This window comes from Bos indicus, chromosome 16 (genome assembly GCF_029378745.1).
Source record: "Bos indicus isolate NIAB-ARS_2022 breed Sahiwal x Tharparkar chromosome 16, NIAB-ARS_B.indTharparkar_mat_pri_1.0, whole genome shotgun sequence".
Classification (NCBI taxonomy): domain Eukaryota; kingdom Metazoa; phylum Chordata; class Mammalia; order Artiodactyla; family Bovidae; genus Bos; species Bos indicus.
In genome coordinates this window covers 35,597,008-35,623,044 of record NC_091775.1, presented here as the reverse complement: position 1 = coordinate 35,623,044, position 26,037 = coordinate 35,597,008, and the positions used below count along the sequence as shown (strand labels likewise).

General features: G+C 39.3%; 1 protein-coding gene across 5 annotated transcripts in view; it reads right to left on the bottom strand.

Moving 5' to 3' along the window:
- PLD5 (phospholipase D family member 5) overlaps nucleotides 1-26,037 on the bottom strand; it is a 424,183-nt gene that overhangs the window by 126,135 nt on the left and 272,011 nt on the right. For 4 of the 5 annotated variants that reach the window (XM_070768103.1, XM_070768106.1, XM_070768105.1 and 1 more), the window contains exon 4: nucleotides 10,293-10,404. In XM_070768103.1, the coding sequence (XP_070624204.1) occupies nucleotides 10,293-10,404 (112 nt within the window). Of the gene's footprint in view, nucleotides 1-10,292; nucleotides 10,407-26,037 lie in introns of those variants that run through there. The other variant, XM_070768107.1, reaches the window with a different exon arrangement.

Genomic DNA, 26,037 nt, shown 5'->3' with positions numbered 1-26,037 from the left:
TTCCAATCCCAAAGAAAGGCAGTGCCAAAGAAGGTATAAACTACTCCACAATTGCATTCATGTCACACGCCAGTAAAGTAATGCTCAAAATTTTCCAAGCCAGGCTTCAGCAATACGTGAACCGTGAACTTCCAGATGTTCAAGCTGCTTTTAGAAAAGGCAGAGGAACCAGAGATCAAATTGCCAACATCTGCTGGATCATGGAAAAAGCAAGAGAGTTCCAGAAAAACATCTCTTTCTGCTTTATTGACTATGCCAAAGCCTTTGACTGTGTGGATCACAATAAACTGTGGAAAATTCTTCAAGAGATGGGAATACCAGACCAGCACCGCCTCCTGAGAAACCTATATGCAGGTCAGGAAGCAACAGTTAGAACCGTACATGGAAGAACAGACTGGTTCCAAATAGGAAAAGGAGTATGTCAAGGCTGTAAGGCTGTATACTGTCACCCTGCTTATTTAACTTATATGCAGAGTACATCAGGAGAAATGTTGGGCTGGATGAAGCACAAGCTGGAATCAAGATTGCTGGGAGAAATATCATTAACCTCAGATATGCAGATAAGATCACCATTATGGCAGAGAGTGAAAGAAGAACTAAAGAGCTTCTGGATGAAAGTGAAAGAGCTGAGTGAAAAAGTTGGCTTAAAACTCAACATTCAGAAAACAAAGATCAAGGCATCTGGTCCCATAACTTTATGGCAAATAGATGGAGAAGCGGTGGAAACAGTAGCAGATTTTATTTTTTTTGAGCTCCAAAATCACTGCAGATGGTTACTGCAGCCATGAAATTAAAAGACGCTTGCTTCTTGGGAGAAAAGTTATGATCAACCTAGACAGCATATTGAAAAGCAGAGAGGTTACTCTGCCAACAGAGATCCATCTAGTCAGGCTATGGTTTTTCCAGTAGTCATGTATGGGTGTGAGAGTTGGACTATAAAGAAAGCTGAGAGCTGAAGAATTGATGCTTTTGACTGTGGTGTTGGAGAAGACTCTTGAGAATCCCTTAGACTGCAAGGAGATCCAACCAGTCCATCCTAAAGGAAATCAGTCCTGAATATTCATTGGAAGGACTGTTGCTGAAGGTGAAATTCCAATACTTTGGCCACCTGATGTGAAAGAACTGACTCATTTAAAAAGACCCTGATGCTGGGAAAGATTGATGGCGGGAGGAGAAGGGGACGACAGAGGATGAGATGGTTGAATGGCATCACCCAGTCAATGTAGATGAGTTTGAGTAAATTCCAGGAGTTGGTGATGGACAGGGAAGCCTGCGTGCTGAGGTCCATGGGGTCACAAAGAGTCGGACACGACTGAGTGACTGAACTGAACTGAACTGATGTGACCAGATGCCATCGTCTTTGTTTTTTGAATGTCAAGTTTTAAGCCAACTTTTCCACTCTTTTCTTTCACCTTCATCAAGAGGATCTTTAGTTCCTCTTCACTTTCTGCCATAAGAGTGGTGTCATCTGCATATCTGAGGTTATTGATAGTTCTCCCAGCAATCTTGATTCCAGCTTGTGCTTCATCCAGCCAGCACTTCACATGATGTACTCTGCATATAAGTTAAATAAGCAGGGTGACAATATACAGCCTTGATGTTTTCCTTTCCCAATCTGGAACTGGTCTGTTGTTCAATGTCTGTTTCTAACTGTTGCTTCTTGACCTGCATAAAGATTCCTCAGGAGGCAGATCAGGTGGTCTGGTATTCCCATCTCTTGAAGAATTTTCCAGTTTGTTGTGATCCACACAAAGGCTTTAGTGTAATCAATGAAGCAGAAGTAGATGTTTTCCTGGAACTCTCTTGCTTTTTAGAAGATCTAATGGATGTTGGCAATTTGATCTCTGGTTCCTCTGCCTTTTCTAAACCCAGCTTGAACATCTGGAATTTCTCAGTTCACATACTTTTGAAGCCTAGGTTGGAGAATTTGAGCATTACTTTGCTAGTGTGTTAGATGAGTGCCATTGTGCGGCAGTTTGAGCATTCTTTGGCATTGCCTTTTGGGACTGGAATGAAAACTGGCATTTTCCAGTCCTGTGGCCACTGCTGAGTTTTCCAAATTCATTGGCATATTGACTGCAGTACTTGCACAGCATCATCTTAGGATCTGAAATAGCTCAACTGGAATTCCCTCACCTCCACTAGCTTTATTCGTAGTGATGCTTCCTAAGCCTCACTTGACTTCATAGTCCAGGATGTCTGGTTCTAGGTGAGTGATCAGACCATTGTGGCTATCTGGATCATTAAGTTCTCTTTTGTATAGTTCTTCTGTGTATTCTTGCCACCTCTTCTTAGTATCTTCTACTTTTGTTAGGTTCATACCATTTCTGTCCTTTATTGAGCCCATCTTTGCACGAAATGTTTCCTTGGTATCTCTCATTTTCTTGAAGAGCTCTCTAGTCTTTCCCATTCTATTGTTTTCCTCTATTCTTTACATTAATCACTTAGGAAGGCTTTCTTATCTCTCCTTGCCAATCTTTGGAACTCTGTATCCAAATGGTATATCTTTCCTTTACCCCTTTTCCTTTCACTTCTGTTCTTTTCTCAGATATTTGTAAGGCCTCCTCAGACAACCAATAAATGACAAGTCCAGATTTCTAACACAAGTCTATATGACCTCAAGTATAAGCTCCTAAATACTATGCTAATTACTATTCTAATTATCATTAAGAAGCAATGCATTCAAAGAAGCTCCTGCCTTGCTTGTATTCTGTAAAGAAAGGTAGAAGACAGATTCCTTACAATGAATTTTGTCTGCTGTAAATAAAACAAAGGCACCAGTCTTTATGCACCCAAGCATAAGCAAAACTGGTAACCACGTTGAGAAGGTGTGAAATGAAAACATACCTGGGTGACAGCAAGGGCACCTTGACTTTTATCTCAGTTATTACCAGATCAGCTTAACCTGCTCTTCTACCGAAAGACCCCACCCTGAAGTATTCACTAGGACAGTCCTTCCTTTTGGCAACAAAAGACCTTACAAAACTTTAAGGTTTTTCAATATTGGCAGCTTCTCAAAGGGTGGAAATGAAAGCCAGAATAATATAAAGTTTTCTTTGGAGAAGTTAATAAAATACACTTGTTAAGCTTACCTGAAATTAACAGATACAACCATACCTACTTGTACAACTAGGCTTTGGAATAATTATAAACCAGAAAACCTAAGTAAAAAAGCCTCAATAAGCATAAAAATCTCAAATTATTTTTGAGATCTCTAATTAAGGAGCAAGCAGTTAAAAAAATTACTGTGTAAAATTTCCAAGTTGGAATGGGAGCAGCCTGTATTAATTTTAAAATTTATAAATGCCCCTATTCTCATAGTTAGGCATGTATATTCCTTTTAAGTTTTGGAAACCTAATCCATGAATGTGAAAATAGAAAAATCTATGATGAATGAATATAGCTTTCTTGAATTCAAATAACTGTTGGTAAGAATCACACTTAGAATGCGATAAAATGAACACAGCATCCCCTCCTTCTTTTTTAATAATGTGGCTAAAAGAAAATCAGAATATAAAATTAAAAATAGAGGTGTTATCAAAAGAATGAAACTGGACTTCTATCATACACGACTCACAAAAATTAACTCAAAATGGATTAGAGACTTAAATGTAAGATCTGCAACTGTCAAACTCTCTGGAGATAACATAGAAAAAATCATCCTGACATTGGTCTGGCCAATGATTTTTTTTTTAATATGACACCAAAAGCCAGGCAACAGAAACAAAATAAACAAGTGTGTCAGCATCAAACTAAAAAGCTTCCTTTCACAAAGAAAACAATCAACAAAATGGAAACGCAACCTAAAGAATGGGAGAGAATATTTGCAAACCATATATCCAATAAAATACATAAATAAGAAACTCACACAACTCAGTTAAAAAAAAAAAAAACAAAACTAATAACCTGAATAAAAAATAGGCAAAAGACCTGAATAGAGATTTCTCTAAAGAAGACATATAAATTGTTAACAGGTACCAATCAAGATTGCTGGGAGAAATATCAATAATCTTAGATATGCAGATGACACAACCTTTATGGCAGAAAGTGAAGAAGAACTAAAGAGCCTCTTGATGAAAGTGAAAGAGCAGAGTGAAAAAGTTGGCTTAAAGCTCAACATTCCGAAAACTAAGATCACGGCATCCATTCCCATCACTTTATGGCAAACAGATGGGGGAACAGTGGAAACAGTGAGAGACTTTATTTATTTATTTTTTTGATTCCAAAATCACTGCAGATGGTGACTGCAGCCATAAAATTAAAACACACTTGCTCCTTGGAAGAAAAGCTATGATCAACCTAGACAGCATATTAAAAAGCAGAGACATTATTTTGCCAACAATGGTCCGTCTGGTCAAAGCTATGGTTTTTCCCATAGTCATGTATGGATGTGAGAGTTGGACCATAAAGAAAGCTGAGCGCTGAAGAATTGATGCTTTTGAACTGTGGTGTTGGAGAAGACTCTTGAGAGTCCCTTGGACTGCAAGGAGATCCAACTAGTCCATCCTAAAGGAAATCAGTCCTGAATATTCATTGGAAGGAGTGATGCTGAAGGTGAAACTCCGATCCTTTAGCTACCTGATACAAAGAACTGACTCATTTGAAGAGACCCTGATGCTGGGAAAGATTAAAGGCAGGAGGAAAAGGGGACAACAGAGGGTGAGATGATTGGATGGCATCACTGACTCTATGCACATGAGTTTGAGTAAGCTCTGGGAATTGGTGATGGTCAGGGAAGCCCGGCATGCTGCAATCCATGGGGTCACAAAAAGTCAGACATGACTCAGTCACTGAACTGAACTGAAGTGAACCTGAAAAGATGCTCAACACTGCTAATCATGAAGGAAATTAAAATCAAAACCACAAGGCGATGTCACTTCATGCATTAAGATGGCTCTTATAAAAAAGCTAAGAGATAGGTGTTGGTGAGGATGTAGAGAAAGGGGAACCCTTTTTGTACTGTTGGTTGGATTGTAAATTGGTACAACCACTATGGAAAACAGTATGGAGGTTTCTAAAAATAAACGTAAAAAAAATAAAATAAAATAAACATAAAATAAAGCCAACATATGATTCAGCAGTCCCACTTCTGGGTACATATCCAAAAGAAACAAAAATCAATATCTTAAGAGATATCTGCACTTCCATGTTCATTGTTGCAGTATTCACATTAACAAAGATATATCAAACCTAAGAGTCTGTTAGTGGATGACTGGAGAAAGAAGATGTGTGCATGCATACATACACACACACACACAATGGAATGTGTTACTCGGCCATGAGTAACTGTTACTCAGTCTGCTGAGTAACAGCAGACTGCTACTTGCAACCACACAGATGAACCTAGAGGACATTATTCTGACTGAAATAAGCCAGAGTGAGAAAGACAAATACTATGTTGTCTCACTTAACTCTGGAACCTAAAAGAAATAAATAAATAAAAAGTCAAATTCATAGAAACAGACAGTAGAACAATAGGTACCAGGGACTGGGGGAGTGTGTTTGGGAGAAATAGGGGGATGGTGGTCAAAGGGTGCAACCTTTCAGTTATAAGATGCATCCATATGTGCTAAGTCACTTCAGTTGTGTCCGACTCTTTGTGACCCTATGGACTGTAGCCCTCCAGGCTCCTCTGTCCATGGGATTCTCCAGGCAAGAATACTGGAGTAGGTTGCCATGCCCTCCTCCTGGGGATCTTCTGGAATCAGGGATTCAAACCTTGTTTCTTATGTCTCCTGCATTGGCATGCAGGTTCTTTACCCCTATCGCCACCTGGGAAGTCCTCGGTGATGAGTAAGTTCTAAAGCAGGAGGCAGAACCCTCTCAGACTTCAGACAATGCTGTGAAATACAAAGATGTAGTAATCAAAATGGTGTAGCACTGGCACAAAAACAGAGAACTCAGAAATAAACCCACACACTTAGAGTCAATTAATCTCTGACAAAGGAGGTAAGTATATACAATGGGAAAACGTCTCTTCAGCAAGTGATGTTGGGCAAATTGGACAGGTACTTGTGAATCAAAACACAAAAATCACACCATACACAAAAATAAACTCAAAAGGGCTTAACAACATAAATATGACATGGCACCATTAAACTCCTAGAGGAAATCATAGGCAAAACATTCTCTGAGATAAATTATACCAATGTTTTCTTAGGTCAGTCTCCCAAGGCAGTGGAAATAAAAGCAAAAATTAAAAAATGGGACCTAATCAAATTTACAAGCTTTTGCACAGTAAAGAAAACCATAAACAAAATGAAAAGAATGAGAGAAAATACTGGCAAATGATGCAACCAACAAGAACTTAATCTCCAAAATATAGCTCATAAAACTTTATAGCTCATAAAACTTAATTTCCAAAATAAATAGCTCATAAAATTCAATAACAACAGCAATGAAAAAAAAATTTAAAAATGGGCAGAAGACCTAAATATACATTTCTCCAAAAAGAAATTCAGATGGTCAATGAAAAGATGCTCAACACCACTAATTACTAGAGAGTTCAAATCAAAACTACATTTGAGGTACCACCTCACACCACTCAGAGTGGACATCATTAAAATATCTACAAATAACAAATGCTGGAAAGGGTATGGAGCAAAGGGAATCCTCCTATACTGTTCACAGGATGTATGAACTGTAATGTATGAATGTAAGCTGGTGCAGCCACTATGGAAAACAGTACAGACGTTCCTCAGAAAACTAAAAATAGAATTGCCATATGATCCAGAAATCCCACTCCTGGGCATATATACCCAGACAAAACAATAATTCAAAAAATGGCATGCATTCCTATGCTTATAGCAGCACCGTTCACAATAGACAAAACATGAAAACAACCTAATGCCCACCAATAGATGAGTGGATAAAGAAGATGTGGTACATATATACAAAGGAACAGTACTCAGCCATGAAAAAGAATGACATAATGCCATTTGCAGCAACCATGGCTACAACTAGATAATATCAACTAAGTGAAGTCAGAAAGAAAAAGACGAATACTATATGATATCACTTGTATGTGGAATCTCAAGAATGACACAAATGATCTTATCTATGAAACAGAAATAGACTCACAGTCATACAGAACAGAGTTGTGGTTGCCAAGGGGGAAGTGGGGTTGGGACAGGGATGGAGTGGAGCAGATGTAAGCTATTATATATAGAATGGATAAACAAGGTTCTACTATATATCACAGGAAACTATATTCAATACCCTATGATAAATCATAATAGAAAAGAATACAAAAAGAATGTACATATATGCATGACTGAATCACTTTGTTGTACAGCAGAAATTAACACAACATTGTAAATCAACCGGACTTCAATTAAAAAATATGAGTAAGTTCTATAGATCTAATGTACAGCATAGTGACTACAGGTAATAATACTGTATTGCACGCTTGAAATTTGGTAAAGACAGTAAATCTTAAGAGTTCTCACCACAAAATAGAAAAAAAAAGATAACCGTGTAAGGTGATTAATTAACCTTAATGTGGTCATCATTTCAGAACATCAATGTATCAAATCACCACATTGTACCATTTAAATATATATAATTTTATTTGTTGATTGCATGCATGTGCATTCATGTTAAGTCACTTCAGTCGTGTCCGACTCTGTGTGACCCTATAGATGCAGCTCACCAGGCTCCCCCGTCCCTGGGATTCTCCAGGCAAGAACACTGGAGTGGGTTGCCATTTCCTTCTCCAATGCATGAAAGTGAAAAGTGAAAGTGAAGTGGCTCAGTCGTGTCGGACTCTTAGCGACCCCATGGACTGCAGCCTACCAGGCTCCTCCGCCCTTGGGATTTTCTAGGCAAGAATACTGGAGTGGAGTGGAGTGGGGTGCCATTGCCTTCTCCAACTAATTCACTAGTTTAGTATGCAATAAAATAACAGAGGCTTTGAATAAATTAAGCTGGCTAGTAACAACTAATCAGTTTTCTTCAGTGGTTACTGCTCTTCTATATAGGCAGGATAATTAATTCACGGATGGTCTTTCCGGTCTGTCTTCAACTATTCTTACACTACATAATCAATTAGGGACATCTTTTTATAGATATATGAAGAGAACACAGGTAGCTTTACATAAGTTGAGTTTGTTAAATCTATTTGTTATGACAGGGGATTTCTGACCAAAAAAATTGCTCACTGCACACTGAACCCCAGAGAAGTGATGAAATATATATATATATATATTATATGCTTGTAAACCTGAATTCAAAATATTTTATCCTAGTTAAAGCCATATTTTCTTTTTCAAGTAATATTTTAGAGTTTTATCAGACTAGTTACTATGAAAAGCTTCAGATCAGATCAGATCAGTTGCTCAGTCGTGTCCGACTCTTTGCGACCACATGAATCGCAGCACGCCAGGCCTCCCTGTCCATCACCAACTCCCGGAGTTCACTCAGACTCACGTCCATCGAGTCAGTGATGCCATCCAGCCATCTCATCCTCTGTCGTCCCCTTCTCCTCCTGCCCCCAATCCCTCCCAACATCAGAGTCTTTTCCAATGAGTCAACTCTTCACATGAGGTGGCCAAAGTACTGGAGTTTCAGCTTTAGCATCATTCCCTCCAAAGAAATCCCAGGGCTGATCTCCTTCAGAATGGACTGGTTGGATCTCCTTGCAGTCCAAGGGACTCTCAAGAGTCTTCTCCAACACCACAGTTCAAAAGCATAATTTCTTAGGCGCTCAGCCTTCTTCAGAGTCCAACTCTCACATCCATACATGACCACAGGAAAAACCATAGCCTTGACTAGACGAACCTTTATTGGCAAAGTAATGTCTCTGGTTTTGAATATGCTATCTAGGTTGGTCATAACTTTCCTTCTGATCCCCAAATCTGAACCGTTTTGAAAAGTATAAATGATATGTTTAATACACATAATTGTGAATTTTCACTTCTTGTTTTACAACAGGTTATTAAATAATCATGGAGAAATAAAATATAATTAATGTTTTATTTTTAAAATAGTTATTAAGGAAAATGAAAGTGCGATATTCTTATTTCAGATATTAAAGTTCTGACTTCAATGAGTAAGATTTAATCACAAGGAAATGCCAATTAAATATTTACTGTTTGGCAAATTCTTTGTGGTGAGGAAGCCAAAATGATCTGAAAATGCCAAAAGAATGCTCATTAGGATTCCTGGATGCAACTAGAGATTATCATATTAAGTGAAGGAAGTCAGAAAGAAAAAGACAAATAGCACACGATATCACTCTCATGCAGAATCTGGACTATGACGCAAACGACCCTATCTATGCAATGGACACCTACCGCCGCAGAGAACAGGCCTGCGGTTGCCGAGGCAAGGGCAGGGGAGGGGAGGAAGGATGGATTCAATTAACTTCCAACCTCAGAAACTCCTTCACAGCTGACGTTGCTCATGGCTAGTCTTATATTGACCTGTCTTTTGTGAACTATTCAGGACAAACCTTCCTGGAACTTTACCAAAAGCCTAGGAACTCTCCCTAAAAAAATAAGATACCCCAAAGCAAAGTATTCCAACACAAATTTCAAATGGTTCATCAAAATATTTCTGTTATTAATAATTTCTGTTAATAATAAATTTCTGACATTTATTATATGTCGTTCACAGGCTTACAGTCTGCATAGCAAATTCAGAATATATATATATATATATATGTATTTTTTTATAAATCAGTAAAAACTCTTTATAAGTGAGAGTTCAGTTAGTAAAGATACAGCAAAATGAAGAAATTTATTTCATAATTATCCTCAGTGTTCAGAAAGTGTGAAGCAAATTGTAAAGTGACCAAACCAATGGTGGTCTCCTGCAGAATTACCTTAAAAGTCGTGAATAAGGCAGTGACTCATAGACTCCTACCTCTGACTATATTATTTCAAACAATATATGTAGCACAAAGAGAATGTCCATCTAATGGTCAAGAGAAAACCAGAAATCCAATGTTTGTTCTGAAAAGAAGTGGCTCTTCTCTCTAATCATATCACTGAAGTGTTTACAGAGGGAAAGATTCTTCTTTCTAGTTAATTATCATCTAATGGCCAGTAGAGTACTTTGCATAAGCTAATATGCAACAACACTATTTTAAAAATCCCAGAAGAATTGATTAATTAGTTCTCTCATTTAAAGGCTTTAATCAGTCTGTTTTTCAAAGGACAAACAAGAAGTGTACTAAGTGTGCTGATTATAAATAAATTGTGTATAAAGAAATCATGTACTAATCTAAATAGAATTGAATGTACTGGAACAGAACACCCAGAGGTAGAGTACCATGTCAACCTTGGCCTTACCCTTTGATTTCAAGGCTTCTAATACCTTTGAATCAGCTGTTACATCACTCACTAGCTTGATTTCAATACTTTGAGAAGTCAGTTGGAGCAACTTTTCGAAAAGACGTTGACCCTAGAAAAAACATTCAGAACCAAAGTCAGAAAACCTAAAATTATGCTGTTTTAAATAGGAATAAATAAACATTGAAAATTAAAACCATTCATTCAAATTTTAAAAGGCAAGCACTTCAGCACTTGGTATTCATGGAAATTTTTTTCAAAAGAGTTTACAGAAATAGAGAGTAGCACAAACACAGATTACATTGTTTTTTTGAGTACTGTGCAACTCAATTATTGCAATAATCATTTCAATGCTACAATGCAAATCTATTCTTTTTTTTTACTTTTTCATGAACTCTTAAGTATCTACACATGAAGAGGCAGAGAATATTAAACTGTTGTGACTGGGCCCAGAAAGACCCAGATTCCAGCTGATTTTCCAATTTACAAATTGTTTCTTAATTCACTTTCTTCCTTAGTGAAATGTTGATAATATTAATATTTACTTTAAAGTGTCTTTGTGAGGATTAAGGGTTAGTAGTAGGTAAGTGTTAGCCATTATGTGTGGAATCATGACTACTTATCCAGTGTTAGTCGCTCAGTCATGTTCAACTCTTTGTGACCCCACGGACTGGAGCCTGCCAGGTTTCTCTTGGGGCTTAGCTGGTAAAGAATCCGCCTGTAATGTGGGAGACCTGGGTTCAATCCCTGGGTTGAGAAGATTCGCTGGAGAAGGGAAAGGCTACCCACTCCAGTATTCTGGCCTGGAGAATTCCATGGACTATAGTCCATGGGGTCACAAAAAGTTGGACACAACTGAGTGACTTTCACTTTCACTACTTGTCAGGGCTTTACCTAAATTCACTTTCTCATTTCAAATTTATGTTTTATTGAATTCAACTAGAAATCTATAATTATTACCCTAGCCTAAAAAAAACTGAAAAAAATAAAGGTTTTCTTTATTAGATTTCACAAACATAATTTTTATAGTAAAAAATAAATTTTTTTTTACTCAATCTCAGGGAGACTGCATAGTGGTGGGTTCATTACATCATCGCAGGTGAGTGGATTGCAACATTATCCTGCTTATTTTCTCTTTTCATAGACTCCAAAGTGTTTTCATAGACTCCTTCTCCTTATCATAAGAGGGAACTGGTATTCCTTTATTGGTTTTTCAGGTTTGTGTTATTCGGCCACAAACTCAAATGCCCTCATAGGCTAAACAGGCAACAAGGCTTTGGTCTTCATGGCCCCCAAGTGGTAAAGTTTTATCTTGCTTTGATTAGAATAGAGTATTGATAATGATTATGGAGAAAGAATTTGAAGACTGAGAAGGTAAATGGATGGAATGTAAATGCAGAGCGGTGATTCTTGCAATTGGGACTTAGAAAAGAAAGAGACCAAAGATCAAAACCCTAAAGCTTTGGAATGTGAAGGAGCGAAGGGCTGGTATGCCTGTGCTAGGGTGCCAGCTGACTGCCAGGAGGAGTGTCTGGCATAATCCAGCCATCTCCTGCCTGGAGCTGGTGCAGTATAGCCTAAGATCCGAAATCCCCAGATGTTAGAGGATGGAAGAGTTGCACCCTGTGCCAGGCATGGAAGTTTCCTTTTTTGTCTAACCATGCTGGTAAAGGTTGCTCCAAGTGTAACTCATCAAAAGTGACCAACTTTGGGCTTCCCTGGCAGCTCAGTGGTAAAGAATCCACCCGCCAATGTAGGAGACACGACTTTGATCCCTGGTCGGGAAAGATCACCACAGAATGAGCCTTGTTTGAGAGCCCGGGAACCACAACTATTGAACCCACGTGCCACAGCTACTGAAGCCTGCATGCCCTGGAGCCCACCCTCTTCAACAAGAGAAGCTACTGCAATCAGAAGCCTGCACACAGCAACTAGAGAGTAGCCTCCATTTCCCCCAAGTAGAGAAAAGCCTGCATGCAGCAATGAAGACTCAGCACAGCCAAAAATAAATAAATAAATAAAATTATGAGAAACAAATAAGCCTGAAAAAAAAGTGACCAAATTACTCTACATGCAGAACCTGGAGGCAGCCTCCCCACAAAGTAGGTCTTCCTATAAGGGATGTCGAATGAGGGCATTAGGTAGTTGCAAATTGCTTTTTAAATAAAGAAGTAAGAGGGGAGAGGGAGAGAGAGAGAAAGAGATTTAAGGAGGCAGAGGGAGACGGATAGGGAAGAAACAGTTACTGATTTGCTGACTTCAGGGTCTATATAAATTTCAAATTTACTATGGAGAAGTGAGGGCTTGGCAGTGAGAGGCTCCGACACTGGATGTAAGGGAAGATGCCCTTGGTGGGACTTTGTGGGGCTTTCTGCCGAGCTGCTTGCTACCAGCATGACCTCCTCTCTTTTAGCTGTGTCACTCTGCCAAGTTGCTATACTCTTGTCACACACCCTTGAAGGCTGGCTGATGTCTGCATAGCCCAGATTTCTAGAGCCTAGACCCACGGTCATCTCACAGTCACATAAATGTTTGTATTTTTCACTTTCACACGGGGAAAGGGCATATGTACTTTGCGTGTTCTGTGAGTCCCCATGGTTAGTGAGCCAGTATTTTTAAACAAACTTTTTTTGTTGTTGTTGTTCTTAGTTAACAATATATTTAGCAAAAACAAAACACAGGAGATCTTCTAACCTATCTGTATTTCTGGCTGTGTGCCTTAAAGTGATTCCCACTGTGTGATTTTTGTGAGATTTAAAATGAAGACCAGAACTCTCAAACATGAATGAAAATTGAAACTCCAAAAGCTACAGATAGTGGCAGACTATCATTAAATAAACCTTATTTTTACTTCCCTGATAACTCAGGGAAGCCCTTTTCCCTCAGCCCTGTCTGACTCTTTGTGACCCCATGGACAATACAGTCCATGGAATTCTCCAGGCCAGAATATTTGATGGGGTAGCTTTTCCCTTCTCCAGGGGATCTTCCCAACCCAGGGATTGAACCCATTACCATATGAACCACCAGGGAAGCCCAAGAATACTGGAGTGGGTAGCCTATCATATGTGCTGATTACTTACACCAAGGATTCTTAAAATTTTTAATTATAGTGCTCACTTGTAATGAACTTGTGCTGGGGTAGAATTTCTATACCTGGGCTTTAGGCAGAACTTCTATTAAATTTCTCCTGTTTTCAGTGTCTTACCTCCCAGTCCACACGTTTTTGCTAAGACATTCAAAATATAATTACTTCAAAAGGTATTAAACACTTATTCTATCCTGAGATCTGCAGTAAGGACTATTGCTTTCTGAGTTAAATTTACTCACCATGTTTTCATAAAGAAATAACAAAAGCCCCTTTGGCTTTTAAACATCAGTAGTTTAAAGACTTTCTCTTTCTAGTGAGAAACATCAGCCAACATTTTAAACTCAAATAAATCATCTTGAAGATAGCTAGTGGCTCAGGCACATTGACCTACTTTAAGCCTTTTTTTTTTTTTTAATATCTGCTAAAACCTTATGATAGACAGTACGGTCCTGGAGAGGGAGGGAGTGGTACCCCAAGGACAGAGATCCAGTTCAACCCCTCTGTGACTCTGAAGAGACTGCTTAACCCAAGAGAATAGAAGTTATAAATCCTGCCAATTTCTGTTGACCCAAAACAACTCATGGGCAGGACAAAATTCCACAAAAAATGTGAAGGGGAAAAAACAAAAATACCAAAGAGAAATCAGAATAAAGTCATGCTCTGTAAGATTAATTCTGGAGATAATATAGAATATGGTGATGGTTTTCAAATTTGTTTTAACAGTTAAACTTTTCATTTAAATGAAAACTTAAGCTAAGCATCTCCATCAATCCATCTCTGTCCTCTTGTGCATTTCCCCAGAGATCCACAGAAAATAACTGTAAAAAAACCACTGAACTTTACCCCTTTATCATACTGAGGTATGATGCAGAATCATTAGAATACTGAAATTGAGAATGTCAGAGCTGGAAGATACCTTTGAGATCAATGATCTACCAATCTCCTCACTATATAGATAAGGATACTCAGGCCCAAGAAATTTAAGTGATATGCTGATTTTCTATATGCTGATTTACTATAATTTTCTCTACATGACCATTTTATGTTAAAGAGGTATTCTTTCTTTCAGAAGGGGTATTCTGAAAGAAAGTTACATCCAAGTCTCTTCCTCTCCTTTCCCTCCCAGCTCCAGTATATCTAACTCCTCTGAACTAAGCAGTTCTGGGGCTGGAAGGCATTTAATAACCAGCAGAGTCAGGTTCTGGATACCAACATGTCTTCAGAGTCAGTCTCTGTCTAACATGAGTGACCCAGTGGTCCTGTTCTCCAGGAGACTACACAGGAGCTGGGGCAAATCTCAAGGCCTGGGGCTGGGAATGTGAAGTATTACAGCGGGTGGCGGCGGGGAGGGAAGATGTTCTTCAATTGACCTGTGATAGACAGGTTAACCATCTAATACAGCCCCTCCTTCACCTGAAAGAAAGCCATTAATAAGCTGATAAAATCAAACACTAACACACTTAACAGGATCCATCAAGAGAGATGCTTGGACACAATGGGCACTGGCCACTCAGGAAGACAGGAGGTGGAGCTAAGACACATACAAGTACTCAAAGACAGTCAGACATGGCTGGACTAACACTCTATAATTTTAGAGCTAAATTAGAAAAGTAATTAAAGAATACTGTTGAGACCCAAATCAGTGGCCCAAAGATGAAATGGAAGAAATATATCAAAGCACAGACAAGCAGGCACACACACATACATGGAAACATATGGTGACAAGGGGAGAAAAGGGAGATGGATAAATTGAAGATACATATCATGTGGCTAGGGCTTCCCAGGTGGTCCTAGTGGTAAAGAACCCACCTGCCAATGCAGGAGACATGAGAGGTGCAGGTTCAATCCCTGGATCGGGAAGATCCCCCTGGAGGAGGGCATGGCAACTCACTCCAGTATTCTTGCCTGGAGAATCCCACGGACAGAGGAGCCTGGCGGGCTACAGTCCATGGGGTCACAAAGAGTCAAACACAACTGTAGTGATTAGCTCACACCCACGCATCATGTGGCTAATAGGTGTATTGGAAGAGAAAAAGAGACAAAGAAGGGGTTTGCAATAAAAGAAGAAAAAATGTGTCTAACTTGAGAAAAGAAATAGATTTATGTGTCAAAAAGATAATTGAAGACAGAGGCAAAGATAATGTGGAAAGTCACATATAGGCACATTCTGTAAAATTAATCAACACCAAGGAAAGAGAGGAATTCTTAGAAACTCCTGGCCCCAAACAAAACAAAACAAAAAGGTAACTATTAAGGAAAATGGATCAGATTAGCATGGAGCTAAATGTTGGCAACACTAAACCAGCATTTGGTGGTGAGAGACTATGGAAGAAAAAGGGTGATGCCTAGGAGTGTTTTACCTAGTCAAGAATTTTACTGCCGGCATGAAGGAAAAAAATATTTTCAGATATATACAGGTTTAGAGACTGTATTACTATATAACCCATATGGGGAACATATGCAATGAAGGGCTCTAACCAAATAGTAAATAACACTAAAACCAAGAAAGAAGACGATGGGAAGAAATAATTGGTTAGCAGTGTGATATGGATATGTGTTTGATGTATTTGCTAATTAAGAATTCTTAGAAGAGACACATTTTAGGAGAAGGCCTACTAAGAATCTATTACATGCATTCCTTGTAGGGGTGTTATTACCCTAAAGGGGCTAACAATTGATTCTTTCCTGTGTGAGAGTAGAGATGTATGTGAAAATGAAAGTTACACTTTTTTATTAATAAAACACAGATACACATACAGTAAATATGCAATATATCTGTGGTATTAAATTTCTTGGTGGAAAGGATTAGGGAAAAAAAATGTCTAAGAAGAACAAGCCTACCTGGCTAGCAAACATAAAGAGATGTTTATGTCAACAAGCAAAGCACAATGCAAAGCAATAAGGAGATCTCTCTTTGTACTCAAAGAGATTGAGAAGTAATTTATGAGGGGCAGCATATTCTCTTGTCACCAGTTTTGGGAAAGAGTACTCTAACATACTGCTTTTCTTCCACTCAGGAATCTCATATCTAGAGGCCCATCCCAAAGAAACAAAGGCACCAAAACATGTGTGTGTTACTTACGATTATATAAGTACAAACACACACGCAGGATAAAAAGTTTAAATCAGGACTTTCCTGGTCATCCAGTGGTAAAGAGTCTGCCTGCCAATACAGGGGACACAGGTTTGAGGCCTGGCCCAGGGAGATTCTGTAGGCCTTGGAGCAACAAAGCCCATGCATCACAATTACTGAACCAAGCCCTAGAGCCTGTGTTTTGCAACTACTGAAGCCCATGTGCCCTAGAGTCTATGCTCCACGGCAAGAGAAGCCACCACAAGGAGAAGCCTGTGCACCCCAACTAGAGAGTAGCCCCACTCATTGCAACTAGAAAAAGCCCACATGCAGTGCAACGAAGACCCAGTGCAATCAAAAATTTTGGGCATTACATTTACTGAAAAACAGATGTTTACACTTTAGAACACTTACTAAATTTTCTTATTTATCTATTATATTTACTGAAATATACAAAGTCTGCCAGAGGTCTGAACACAGATATGTGACGGACATATATTTGTTAGTGTCAACTTTTACTCTCAAATACTCTCAAGTAGGCCTTAGAAAGCATCACTACGAACAAAGCTAGTGGAGGTGATGGAATTCCAGTTGAGCTATTTCAAATCCTGAAAGATGATGCTGTGAAAGTGCTGCACTCAATATGCCAGCAAATTTGGAAAACTCAGCAGTGGCCACAGGACTGGAAAAGGTCAGTTTTCATTCCAATCCCAAAGAAAGGCAATGCCAAAGAATTGCTGCTCAAAAATGCTCAAATTGCTGCACAATTGCACTCATCTCACATGCTAGTAAAGTAATGCTCAAAATTCTCCAAGCCAGGCTTCAGCAATATGTGAACCGTGAACTTCCAGATGTTCAAGCTGGTATTAGAAAAGACAGAGGAACCAGAGACCAAATTGCCAACATCTGCTGGATCTTCAAATAAGCCAGACAGTTCCAGAAAAACATCTATTTCTTCTTTATTGACTATGCCAAAGCCTTTGACTATGTGGATCACAATAAACTGTGGAAAATTCTTCAAGAGATGGGAATACCATACCACCTGACCTGCCTCCTGAGAAATTTGTATGCAGGTCAGGAAGCAACAGTTAGAACTGGACATGGAACAACAGACTGGTTCCAAATAGGAAAAGGAGTACGTCAAGGCTGTATATTGTCACCCTGCTTATTTAACTTATATGCAGAGTACATCATGAGAAACGCTGGGCTGGAAGAAGCACAAGCTGGAATCAAGATTGCCAGGAGAAATATCAATAACCTCAGATATGCAGATGACACCACCACCCTTATGGCAGAAAGTGAAGAGGAACTAAAAAGCCTCTTGATGAAAGTGAAAGTGGAGAGTGAAAAAGTTGGCTTAAAGCTCAACATTCAGAAAACGAAGATCATGGCATCTGGTCCCATCACTTCATAGGAAATAGATGGGGAAACAGTGGAAACAGTGTCAGACTTTATTTTTCTGGGCTCCAAAATCACTGTAGATGGTGACTGCAGCCATGAAATTAAAAGACGCTTACTCCTTGGAAGGAAAGTTATGACCAACCTAGATAGCATGTTCAAAATCAGAGACATTACTTTGCCAACAAAGGTCCATCTAGTCAAAGCTATGGTTTCTGCAGTGGTCATGTATGGATGTGAGAGTTGGACTCTGAAGAAAGCTGAGTGCCGAAGAATTGATGCTTTTGAACTGTGGTGTTGGAGAAGACTCTTGAGAGTCCCTTGGACTGCAAGGAGATCCAACCAGTCCATTCTGAAGGAGATCAGCCCTGGGATTTCTTTGGAGGGAATGATGCTAAAGCTGAAACTCCAGTACTTTGGCCACCTCATGCAAAGAGTTGACTCATTGGAAAAGACTCTGATGCTGGGAGGGATTGGGGGCAGGAGGAGAAGGGGACGACAGAGGATGAGATGGCTGGATGGCATCACTGACTCGATGGACGTGAGTCTGAGTGATCTCCAGGAGTTTGTGATGGACAGGGAGGCCTGGCGTGCTGCGATTCATGGGGTCGCAAAGAGTCGGACACGACTGAGTGACTGAACTACTCTCAAGACAAAGCAGAGTGTCTTTTGAGCAAACTCATTTACTGGATGTATGCTATGTACCAGGGACCTTAATACGTGTAGGAGATACATGAAAAAAAGAAAATACAGCCCGATGTGTCAGATGGTAGGTGGACAAGGTACAGGCCTAGAGGAAATATAGCAAGAACACTAATAACCCAGTCTGAGACATGCAAGGAAAGTTCCCTCAAAAGGAGGAAGAAAGAAAAAATACTCTGGGTGGAGGTCTGTGGCAGGGACCTAAGTAGGAGCACATCACGAAGGGTCTGGTAAGCCTGGGCAGAGCATCTACACATCGTCTGAAAAGAAGTGTGGACCCCTGCAAGATTTTACCTAGAGAAGGGCATAGTCAAATTTTTGTTCTGAAAGAAAACTCTTGACTCTAAACTGGAGAAGGACTACAGGGCAAGCCTGAAGGCTGAAAGGGAAATTAGAAGGTTAGTGTGAGATAATGTGACCTGAGCTACAGCAGAGTTAAAGTCAAAAAAGAAAAAAAAGCGGGGGTGGGGGGTGGGGGATGATCTCAGGTATTATGAGACAGCACAGCAATGAACTGGATGGTTAGGTGTGGGCTGAAGAAAAGAGTAGAGTTGGGGATGGTGGCCAGAGACTTTGGCTGCTCTCAGAACATGCCAATGGAATATAGAATTCCTGATGTGAAGCCACAAGATGTTGGCCATTACATCAGTTCACAAATGTCTTGTGGTCATGGATCAATCATAGCTTTGGGAACTCAGTGTCACAGACCCAACAACTTAGCTGAGAATGCCCACTTTTTGGGTGATGAGCAACAATGATTACCTGCTTGATAACAGCAAAGAGTATCTGCTATGTAGGCATGCTGGCTGCCAGTCCAGGATCCATCCCATTAAGAGATTTAATTATTCAGAAGAGTTAATTATCAAGGCCTTGCCTAATGATGGTTATTCATAATTATGTACCCCTTAGATATGAACAAAGCCATCCCCGTCAGGGACAGATGAAGAGAGATGAATAGGCTCATCATACCAGTAAAGGGCCAGGAAATTGCAAGGAATTAGTATCAGGAGAATAATACTTATTACAGGGACCTGAGCAGCTGGATTCCTACAGTACTAGGAAGTAGCTTTAAGGCTGCTCCAGAGTCCAGTCTGGCTGCAAAAGGTGGGTGGACAACATGAAATCTTGGCAGAGCATTCAGCAGTATGGGCAAGAGTGTGGATGGCACTGCAGGAGATGGTGGCCTGTGATGTGACTGGGGCGAGGGAGGAATACCAAGATGTGCCCAACACTGCAGCTCTTCCACAATCACTTCTCAGCCAGCAGAGAGCCCTGCAGAGAATGGAAGCAAAATTCCTTCAAGTCCTCTCTCCCAGTGGTCCCAGCTTAACTAGGTAGCAAGCATGAGAGTTTTCTACATGTTCCCTCAAAACCCGATTGTTTTAAGAAACTAGTTCAGACTAGTCCTGTAACCCTATTTCTAAGAATGGATACCGAGTGAATGAGCAAAAAGAAAACAATGGTTTGCACAGAAATATTAACTGCAGGAGAATTCATTTCCAAAAAAAGAAATAGCTTAAACGTTCAATAATAGAGAAATAGTTATATATGTTTAATCTGGTATGTATTTGTATATTATCTGGAATTTGTATATTAGGCAGCCAATTTAAAACAATGTTTACCAGGGTTTCTAATAGCATGGAAAGATATTTATGGTGTGACATTAAGTTCAAAATTAAGATACAAGTTTCTTTATATGAGCCTGGGTATATAATTATGCATAAAATAACCATTACAAAATGTTTGCTGATGATCACATGGATGATTTTGTTCTCTTTTATTTCTCTGTAATTTCCAGGTTTTTTTTTTTTTTTATAGTAAGGAACTATTAGTATTCCATGGGGTCACAAAGAGGTGGACACGACTGAGTGACTGAACAACAACAAAATTAACATTCTAATGGGAAAAAAAATCCAACCTATTCTTTTTTAAAAGAAATTTCCAAAAACATAAATTGACCCTAGGAAAGTGAAAGTCTAGAGAGAAAACAGCATATAGGCAAACAAAACTAAGATAAGACAATTTAAAAGAAAAGTTATTATTTAATGAAAACATTAATAATTGAGAAGAATCTCTTTGGATTCATGATTTATTCATGTCTCTTTGATTGGATTCTAAAAGAATCAAAGAGGTTAAACTCTTGCTAATCATAGTGTTTATGAGTTTATATCTGAATGATGATTTCCCTTGGAAATATACTGGAAAGCAAGCAAGAATATAATTAGAATTATTCAACAGATGGGGAGGCAAAAGCACAGAGAAGCAGCAGGAATTCACTAAGAAACAGAGAGGACCAGAATGAGTCCCACATTTGTAGAAATTAAATTCCTCTTTTAATTTTACATGGTAATCATGTTGGATTCTAGCATAGTATAAAGCACCCAGTGAGAACTCATTATTTGTTACTATAATTAAACTGACTTGAACCAGATTTGTAGTGTGTACCCAAATAAGTCATTGTGAACAACATTCATGAATTTAGTAATAAACACTAAATAGGCGATAAATGGTCAAAGACTATTCTATGCCCTTTATGCACATTAACTAATTTAATCTACACAACCACCTATGAGATAGGTTCTGTTATCACCTTGATTTCGCTGACGAGAAAACTGCGGCCCAGAGAGTTCAGCATCTAACTCAAAGTCACACAGCCAATGAGTGGACAAAAAGAAATATAAGCTGTACTCCTGACTCTACAATCTGTCTACCACTGATAACTGCCTATCACTCATTGTCTCGAGACAGAATTCTGACTTATGCATTTCAAAACAACCTCCTGGATCATTAAACTTTCAAACATGCTACTTCCGAAATTGAGCAAATACTGTTATATTTTTAAAATCATAGTTTTTCAAAATTAAACATCATGGTTCACTGTAGACCAGTAACTAATTGATTTCATATAAATACATCTCTTTAAGAAAGCCCAGAGATAAATCCATCCACCTATGGACACCTTATCTTTGACAAAGGAGACAAAAATATACAGTGGAGAAAAGGCAATCTCTTTAACAAGTGGTTCTGGGAAAACTGGTCAACCACTTGTAAAGAATAAAACTAGAAAACTTTTTAACACCATACATAAAAATAAACTCAAAATGGATTAAAGATCTAAATGTAAGACCAGAAACTATAAAACTCCTAGAGGAAAACATAGACAAAACACTCTCTGACATAAATCACAGCAAGATCCTCTATGACCCACCTCCCAGAGTAATGGAAATAAAAGCAAAAATAAACAAATGGGGCCTAATTAAACTTAAAAGCTTTTGCACAATGAAAGAAACTATAAGCAAGGTGAAAAGACAGCCTTGAGAATGGGAGAAAATAATAGCAAATGAAGCAACTGACAAAGAACTAATCTCAAAAATATACAAACAGCTCATGCAGCTCAATACCAGAAAAATAAATGACCCAATTAAAAAATGGGCCAAAGAACTAAACAGACATTTCTCCAAAGAAGACATACACATGGCTAACAAAAACATGTAAAAATGCTCAACATCACTCATTATCAGAGAAAATCAAATCAAAATCACAACGAGGTACCATCTCACGCTGGTCAGAATGACTGCTATCAAAAAGTCTACAAACAATAAATGCTGGAGAGGGTGCGGAGAAAAGGGAACCCTCTTACACTGTTGGTGAGAATGCAAACTAGTAGAGCCACTATGGAGAACAGTGTGGAGATTCCTTAAAAACCTGGAAATAGAACTACCATATGACCCAGCAATCCCACTGCTGGACATACGCTCTGAGGAAACCAGAATTGAAAGAGACAGGTGTACCCCAGTGTTCATCACAGCACTGTTTACAACAGCTAGGACATGGAAGAAACCTAGATGTCCATCAGTAGACAAATGGATAAGAAGGTTGTGGTACATATACACAATAGAATATTACGCAGCCATTAAAAAGAACACATTTGAATAAGTTCTAATTCAGTTCAGTTCAGTTCAGTTGCTCAGTCGTGTCCAGCTCTTTGCAATCCCATGAACCACAGCACACCAGGCCTCCCTGTCCATCACCAACTCCAAGAGTCCACCCAAACCCATGTCCACTGAGTCAATGATGTCATCCAACCTCATCCCATGTTGTCCCCTTCTCCTCCTGCCCTCAATCTTTCCCACCATCAGTGTCTTTTCAAATGAGTCAGCTCTTCGCATCAGGTGGCCAAAGTATTGGAGTTTCAGCTTCAACATCAGTCCTTCCAATGAACACCCAGGACTGATCTCCTTTAGGATGGACTGGCTGGATTTCCTTGCAGTCCAAGGGACTCTCAAGAGTCTTCTCCAACACCACAGTTCAGAAGCATCAATTCTTCAGCGCTTAGCTTTCTTTATAGTCCAACTCTCACATCCATACACGACCACTGGAAAAGCTGTAGCCTTGACTAAATGGACCTTTGTTGACAAAGTAATGTCTCTGCTTTTTAATATGCTGTCTAGGTTGGTCATAACTTTCCTTCCAAGGAGTAAGCGTCTTTTAATTTCATGGCTGCAATCACTATCTGCAGTGATTTTGGAGCCCAGAAAAATAAAGTCTGACACTGTTTCCACTGTTTCCCCATCTATTTGCCCTGAAGGGATGGGACCGGATGCCATGATCTTAGTTTTCTGAATGTTGAGGTTTAAGCCAACTTTTCACTCTCCTCTTTCACTTTCATCAAGAGGCTCTTTAGTTCCTCTTCACTTTCTGCCATAAGGGTGGTGTCATCTGCATATCTGAGGTTATTGATATTTCTCCTGGCAATCTTGATTCCAGCTTGTGCTTCTTCCAGCCCAACGTTTCTCATGATGTACTTTGCATGTAAGTTAAATAAGCAGGGTGACAATATACAGCCTTGACGTACTCCTTTGGAGAAGACCCTTAAGAGTCCCTTGGACTGCAAGGAGATCCAACCAGTCCATCCTAAAGGAAATCAGTCCTGAATATTCACTGGAAGGACTGATGTTGAAGCTGAAAGTCCAATCCTTTGGCCACCTGATGCAAAGAAATGACTCATTGGGAAAGACCCTGGTGCTGGGAAAGTTTGAAGATGGGAGGAGAAGGGGACGACAGAGGATGAGATGGTTGGATGGCATCACCCACTCAATGGACATAAGTTTGAGTAAGCTCTGGGAGTTGGTGATGGACAGGGAGGCCTGGCATGCTGCAGTTCATGGGGTCACAAAGAGTCAGTCATGACTGAGTGGCTGAACTGAATGAAGTAGATGAAACTGGAGCATATTATATAGCACGGAGTAAGTCAGAAAGAAAAAACCAATACAGTATATCAATGCATATATATTGGAATTTAGAAAGATTGTAATGATGACCCTATATGCGAGACAGTAAAAGAGACACAGATATAAAGAACAGACTTTTGGACTCTGTGGGAGAAGGCAAGGGTGGGATGATTTGAGAGAATAGCATTAAAACATGTATATTGTCATATATAAAATAGATGACCAGTCCAAGTTCGAAGCATGAAATAGGACACTCAAAGCCAGTGCACTGGGACAACCCCGAGGGATGTTATGGGGAGGGAAGTGGGAAGGGGGTTTGGGATGGTGGGGCACATGTACATCCATGGCTGAGTCATGTCAGTGTATAGCAAAAACCACCACAATCTTGTAAAGTAATTAGCCTCCAATTAAAATAAATTTATTAATTTTAAAAAAGAATAAAAAGGGGAAAAAGATTCAGTCATAGCTCATTAATTAGTTTTTTAGTTTCCTCCAGCAAACTCATAGAGAATAGGATTGTTTTGATCAATGAATTTGATAGCTCTACTAATAAGCCCTTGCTAAATCATATTTTCTGGCTTTTCCTAAACAGTCTTGATTTCATAAAACTCCATCATTTTATCCCATAAATTAGCAATCAAGTTGTCCTAGAAATTCAATATTTCAGTGTCTAAACTCATCATCTAGACAGAAAGTAACAAAACCTTTAGCTTAACCATGTATTTTGATTAAATATGAAAATATGATTTTCATGGAACTGTAGACCACACTAGCCCTTAACATGACTGTGATGCAGAGGGAGGTCACTGCCCAGTTTCTTTTAGCACAGAAGCAAACAACCTCCAAAAGATTAACAATACCCAGTGCAAGGTAGAAAAGACAAAATGAGTTTTTCAGGGTGGGAATTAAACTAGCAACCCTCTGGTGACACAGATTAAAATGTATTTTTAATGAGTGCTTCTGTTTCCAGGCAAATGAAAAACAGAAAAAAAGATAGGCTTTCATCATTCTGTTAGTAATGAGCATAGCTCACTCTTGGGTTTCCCAGATGGTGCTAGTGATAAAGAACCTGCCTGCCATCTCAGAAGATGTAAGAGACATGGGTTCAATCCCCGGGTCAGGAAGATCTCCTGGAGGAAAGCACCGCAACCCACTTCAGTATTCTTACCTGGAGAATCCCATGGACAGAGGAGCCTGGGGGGCTACTGTCCACGGGGTCGCAAAGAGCCAGACACGACTGAAGCGACTTAGCACACACACACAGCTTGCTCTTGTGAAGTGGCATGCAGAGAGGACACAGACGTCCAGGGAACACACAGACGTCTCGTGCCATGTTTATCTGTGTCCCTTTTCTGCTGAGTGCGGCCTGCCTGCCACTGGCTATACCGTTCCTTGGTGTATTTTGCTTACGGCTGCAGGATGATACGTAGATGGGCTGCTTTTCAATTATAGTTCCTACTTAGTTACCATTTATGGTTGCCACTTAGGAATTTTCAGACTCTGTTGGTTTAGAAGTAAATATTGTGTTCCTTGAAATAAGAATATTTTCTTTTAAAAATATATTAATGGAAAAAAGTCTCAAAACTGAGCCAACTTTCATGATACTGGATCATCTGAAAAAAATTTTAGTTCACTTGAGTAATTAAGGGGTGGATTTCTTTTTCTTAGCTCTATAAGAAATTGTCTTCTGTGTGCAGTAAGCCAATCAATAACTATATCCCAGCAATTATGAGGGCATGGTAAAACTAAAAGGCCCAAAGGTTAGCCACCTCAAATTTGAAATATTGGGTAAAATCTTGAATTTTCTATTTCCATTTGAAAGATAAAATAAGGTAGAATTTAAATCAAATGGTCTTTCAGTCAGTACCTTGCTTTGTAGAAATGGTAAAACTTGATGGCCTGGAGAGAACAGGATATGGATCCTTTAAGAACACCCGAAAAGAAAAAGTTGGCAGCAAGGACCTTTCTTTTTTCCATTTCTGATCTCTGTACAATTACCCCTATGGTGTGGTGAGAGGGTAGGAAGGAGTGAGCCAGGCTCTAAAAATAATCTCTGAAAGCCCAAGACATGTGGTATTTGGACAAGTTCTTCTGGGCCTTTGTATCCTAATTGCTTCTGTGAACACTGCTCTAGGACTTGAGGGTCAGATGAGGGGAGATGGGAAATGGAGCAAACTGGGGAGCAAGCACTCTATTTCAAGCAAGGAAAGCTTGCTCTTTCTTTCAAGACCACAGTCCATGCCTGGTGTTTGA